We start from the raw sequence: 6,000 nt of genomic DNA on the forward strand, positions 1-6,000 counted from the left end.
TATCAGTTGGAGTACCGCAAGGCTCAGTCTTAGGTCCTCTGCTTTTCTCAATCTATACCTCCTCTCTTGGTAAACTAATCAGCTCCTTCGGATTTTGGTATCATTTGTACGCTGATGATACTCAAATCTACCTATCCTCCCCAGATTTATCACCATCTGTATTGGCTCGTGTCACTGGATGCCTGTCTGCCCTTTCATCTTGGATGTCATCTCGCCATCTCAAACTCAACATTTCCAAAACAGAATTAATTATTTTCCCACCAGCTAAGGGTAGTTACCAACCTGATATTGCCATAACTGTTGACAATGCAACTATCCACCCTACCCCACAAGGTCGCTGCCTAGGTGTCATCCTTGACTCTGAACTGTCGTTTGTTCCACACATTCAATCTGTCTCTAAATCATGTTACATGCACCTTAAAAACATATCCAAAATACGCCCTTATCTTACACAAGACACTGCAAAAACTCTGATCCATGCACTCATCATCTCCCGCATTGATTATTGTAATAGTCTCCTTACTGGTCTTCCCAAACATAGGCTCTCACCGCTTCAATACATTTTAAATGCAGCTGCGAGGCTAATCTTCCTCGCCAGACGTTCTTCGTCTGCTGATCCGCTCTGTCAGTCCCTCCATTGGTTACCGGTATTCTACCGTGTCAAATATAAAATACTTTTACTTACATACAAGGCTATTACCCAAACTGCACCATCATACATCTCCTCACTCATATCAAAATATCTCCCTACCAGACCCCTCCGCTCTGCACAAGATCTGCGTCTCTCATCCAGATGTATTATCTGTTCCCACTCAAAATTACAGAACTTTACCCGGGCTTCACCCACTCTGTGGAATGCCCTCCCACGCACAATAAGACTCTCCACTAGTCTCCAAACCTTTAAACGTTCCCTGAAAACTCATCTCTTCAGACAAGCCTACCAAATTCCTGACCCACACACATAACCTTCAATGCTTCCCTATCCAGTTACATTCCCTCTGCACAGTCCCCATAACCTCACATTTTGTCTTCCAACGTTGCTGGGTGATCATATCATACAACCCACTAAGAACCTAGCAATCTGGGGAAACATTATGTAACAGGTTGCATCTATCCTTGTGTATCAATACCTATTTCCCTCTAGATTGTAAGCTTGCGAGCAGGGCCTTCCTACCGCTATGTCTGTCTTTGCCCTGTTTTGTTCTATAACTGTTCTAATTGTAAAGCGCAACGGAATATGCTGCGCTATATAAGAAACTGCTAATAAATAAATAAATTAGAGGACCCCTTGGACTTAGGCGAGCGATGGTCAGACTTTTTAGTAGTCAGGGACTGGTTCAACTTCTTTTACTGAGCTTATAAATCGTCCGCCCACGGCGGGTTAGCTGCAGGGACCACATACGGTTGTACCGGCATTGGGGGTCCCATATGGGGTGTTAGTTTATGAACTAGCGTATGCAGAAGCATGGAAAAAGCGGCCCACGGTGGGTCAGTATGTGCCTCCGTTGCCACAGTCCCACTGGGGGGCAAGGAGCCCCCAGAACCAGAGCCCACAGATGCTATATTCTCCTCATATGGGTCTGTGGCTTCAGCAACACCGGCAGTGTGTTCAGCCCCAGAACCGTTATCCTCAGAAGCAGACATGATATAACTTGCAGTATGAGGTAACACAGTACAATTATCAGCAGCACTATATCTCTAAACCCAAACCCCTGCGCAGTGTAGTCAGCGCTAGCAGAGATAAAGGAGAGATATGGTGACTAAATCACAGAGAAAAATACGTAATACAGTATCTCTTTGTGAAAATCTTATATTGGATAAAACCTGACGCACCAAGCCCCCTCAGGGTATAGAATATAGGGATAGCAGGTTGAGTGAAAGACACGAAATGGACACCACTCAGCTATCAAATGCACACACAGATAGTCACAGTTTGTACAATGCAGAGGTTATTACTGACAATAATACTGCACTGGACTAGCTTACACAGCTATATAACAAATGATATAACAGTACACAGTAAGAACTGGATGTATATCACAGGGTAATTGTACTAGAAAACCCTGACTAAATGCACTTTCTTACTAACACTGACTAAAAAAGGCAGGTAGAATACTTAAGTGTCATGTAAAGTCACAGCACTGACAACCAGGCGGCTTTACATAGGAGGATTTGCCCAAGCAGTCCCAGGAACTGTGAGCTGATGGATAACGGCGCCGCAAACACTGACAGGGAGTGAGGAAAAGACAGATATGCAGCTCCAGGGCGGGAACACTTGCTAGAAATGGCGCCCTGGGGCTGGGGGAGGGGCTTCAGGTCTAAGCCTTATCCCCTCTACTGGCAAAACCACCGGGTACTGTGGGCGATATAAGAATTGGTTTAGAGAGAGAACCTGACCTGCGCCCATGCCCTGGTGATCTAGTGGGATCGCCTGTATCCACAGTGTCCACCGCCAGCGCGCGCGGCCCGCCTCCCACTGACCGCGCCGGATCGCGATAAAGACCGGGTCCTGCAAGCGGGACCCACTTACCACCTCCCGAAGCGCGGCCACACGATCCTGGAGAGCCCCAGCCGTGTGTGTCTAACGTGAAGAAAACCGGAGCCTCCGCTGTAGGTACCAGGCAACCAGGGCTCGGGAGTGTACAGCGCCGCTGGGGAGATCTGGAGCTGCAGCAGTGAATGTCACAAGACATTTACCACCGCTGCTGCCCTTGAAGTCTTCACTTTTTACCTCATAAAAAGCTTTTCTTAGGGCTGCCTGGAGCAGCCCCTCTGTTCAGTGCCTGCTTACTGCAGCACCAACTTACAAAACTGAGCTCCTGTGCAGGGAGGCGGGGTTATAGAGGAGGCGGCGCTGTGCATTCTGGGAACAGTCAAAGCTTTAAGCCTGTTGGTGCCTCGGATCAAGATCCTACCCTACACCCCATTGTCCAATCCTTGTGGAGCCCAGTGTACCCCGCAGCAGAAAAATCGATAATTTCACAGGGGCACTGACATGATGTGAGGAGGGGAATGGAGGCGGCAGGAAGCCACAGACTGAGAGTTATATAGTGGGAGGACCAGGGTCCTCAGCAGCACAGAGTATATCAGGAGATGAGTGATGTGTCAGTGAGGACAGGGCTGCATGTGACAGGGGCAGTGACATGATGTGAGGAGGGGAATGGAGGCAGCAGGAAGCCACAGACAGAGTTGTATAGGGGGAAAAGCAGGGTCCCTTGGGGGACCATAAAGGGGTCTGGCCACTACACAAAGTGCGTCAGGGAAGCAAGATATGCCTATATACTAGATCTCCAACAAACATGAATTAACGAACAGCTTTCATTTTAATTTACCATCCTCACCCCGTAGTGAAGCACGGTATTCAGCTGTCTACAATTTTATTTATACAGGTTGAGTATCCCATATCCAAATATTCCGAAATACGGAATATTCCGAAATACAGACTTTTTTAAGTGAGAGTGAGATAGTGAAATATTTGTTTTTTGATGGCTCAATGTACACAAACTTTGTTTAATACACAAAGTTATTAAAAATATTGTATTAAATGACCTTCAGGCAGTGTGTATAAGGTGTATATGAAACATAAATGAATTGTGTGAATATACACACACTTTGTTTAATGCACAAAGTTACAAAAAATATTGGCTAAAATTACCTTCAGGCTGTGTGTATAAGGTGTATATGTAACATAAATGCATTCTGTGCTTAGATTTAGGTCCCAAAACCATGATATCTCATTATAGTATGCAGTTATTCCAAAATACGGAAAAATCCGATATCCAAAATACCTCTGGTCCCAAGCATTTTCGATAAGGGATACTCAACCTGTACTATGTGTTTAATATTTACATTTATTTTTTAAAACAGACATTCTTAAAATCCCGGGCAACACCGGGTACTCCAGCTAGTAATTATTATAAAACCATTAACAACAGTTTGCCTAAAAAATAATTTCTTCCTGTTAACTGAACAGAACAGAATTGTTATTACCCTCGTAATGGAGCAGGTTACATAGAAACATAGAATGTGACAGCAGATAAGAACCGCTTGGCCTATCTAGTCGGCCTCTTTTTTACCATATTTTTACATCAAACCTTATTTATTTGTAAGAATATCCTTATCTCTATCCCATGCATGTTTAAACTGCTCTACTATCTTAGCCTCTACCACCTCTGATGGGAGACTATTCCACTTGTCCACTACCCTTTCTGTGAAGTAATTTTTCCTCAAATTTCCCCTGAACCTCCCTCCAGTTTCAGTGCATGTCCTCGGATTCTTTCAGGTTGCTGTGCAGATAGCATACTTAAAATCTTGAAATGAATATGACTGTTATCTGAGTATTGATTAGATAAGGCATTTTTTATGATCATTAACTCACATTAGATAAATCATTGCTTTATATGTTTAGTATCTCTCCTGGAAACATATGGACACCATTGTGGGAGGAGCTTTCCAGCCATTCCACTAATCCTGAGGCCATGATCCTGGGAGGTAAAGATGCTCAGGTAAAAAAAAAGTATAGTAGAGATAGAGTTGTGGGAGCAAAATCTATTCAAAGCTACTCAACAGGCTGTGGAAAACCAAAGCATGAGTGTGTCTCAGACCCAGGCCATTAATACTACTTCAGGCTCTCCACCAGAGACTTTGGGAAAGGACACCACACAATGTAATGGAAAGATATAACATGAAATGGATGAGAGAGTAAGGTTAAAACTTTGTGGCTCCTCATCACCCAGTTCGGAATGTTAAATAGTAATTAAAATACTGCGCATTTTTGGCTACCGGTATGCAACAGTTCCATGCCGTCAGTGTTTGGTTGTATTTAAACCTTATAGTAGATGGTTTTTGTCTCAACATGCATGGTTTTATGCAATATTCTGTTTATCGTCCGGTCACTGTAGATCATTTTAAATGTGTTGCTTTTTCCTACTACCATTTCTCATGTGTTGCTTTTGTTTTTTAGCTTCTGGGACGTATGGGCACAAGCGAGGAGTGTGCCAAGGCTGCCTTGTATCTGGCAGCAGAAGGGACGTTCTGCACCGGTATTGATCTATTCCTAACTGGTGGAGCTGAACTCAATTATGCCAATAAGAACCAGCAGAAGACACACAGCAGCATTTATGACTGACTGTAATGTAATTTCAGTGCCTCAAAACTTGCAAGGTGGTTATGGTTGCAAGGTTTTCCTCTGTTGTTATAAAATATAAAGACATTCGAAGATTGTTTCAAATGTTCAGGTTTTCTCCAAAGTTAGAAACTGAAGATCTGCTCAAGAAATAAGTTACATATATAGGTATCATAGTATAGGTGCTAAATATCGCTAATTTCCAGGTCCAGGTTTTGAAGACTTGTCCCTTTTAAATGTCCTTGTTTTTCAGTAGGTATTGACCAACTATACAATGAATTTATATATTTTGTCTGTGTGTTGGATACAATTCTTGCCAAATAGTCTCATTCTCTTCTGGGCATTAAAACTGTAGAGAAGTACGTCAAATTCAAAAAACTAATTAACTCGTGTAAACATGGCAAGATGAGAGTTACAGCGCTCCATGTCCGATTAGACAATATTGGGCCTTATTCAGACCTGGCCGCAGTAGCGGCCCGCAGTTCGGTTTACCTGCATCCGTAAACTGCCCTTGTGCAGCAGGCGCATCCTTACACATTGCGACCACTTCTCGGAAGGATGCGGCAGCAGTGTGATTGACAGCTGCGGGCGTTTGTGGGGTGGAGTGGCGTGTTGGGGATGTTCTGGGAGCGTTTTTTTGAGGCCGTCTGACAGCACAGCCAGTTTGTGCTGCAAGGGGCAACCTTAATTTGATTGCAGACGCATTGTGAGGCGCTGATACACATGCTGGGCAGTCAGGAGATCTTTTGGGATCCCGACAGCCAGAATACCAATGGCAAGTGCAGCATGTCCCCGACCGCTGGTATTTCACCGGGTGGCGGGATTCCGGCGTCGGTACTCCAGCCCCCGGGATCCCGGCAGCCGGCAATTTGATT

The 6,000-nt window shown here is 44.4% G+C and overlaps 1 protein-coding gene across 3 annotated transcripts in view; it reads left to right on the top strand.

Moving 5' to 3' along the window:
• The window catches only part of HSD17B14 (hydroxysteroid 17-beta dehydrogenase 14), a 119,524-nt gene extending 114,107 nt beyond the window's left edge, over window positions 1-5,417 (top strand). For all 3 annotated transcript variants that reach the window (XM_063942797.1, XM_063942798.1, XM_063942799.1), the window contains 2 exons: window positions 4,409-4,505; window positions 4,964-5,417. In XM_063942797.1, the coding sequence (XP_063798867.1) occupies window positions 4,409-4,505; window positions 4,964-5,128 (262 nt within the window). In that variant the 3' untranslated portion in view covers window positions 5,129-5,417. The remainder of the gene's footprint in view (window positions 1-4,408; window positions 4,506-4,963) is intronic.
• The last annotated feature ends 583 nt before the right edge of the window (window positions 5,418-6,000 follow it).

This window comes from Pseudophryne corroboree, chromosome 10, assembly GCF_028390025.1.
Source record: "Pseudophryne corroboree isolate aPseCor3 chromosome 10, aPseCor3.hap2, whole genome shotgun sequence".
NCBI classification, from domain to species: Eukaryota; Metazoa; Chordata; class Amphibia; order Anura; family Myobatrachidae; genus Pseudophryne; species Pseudophryne corroboree.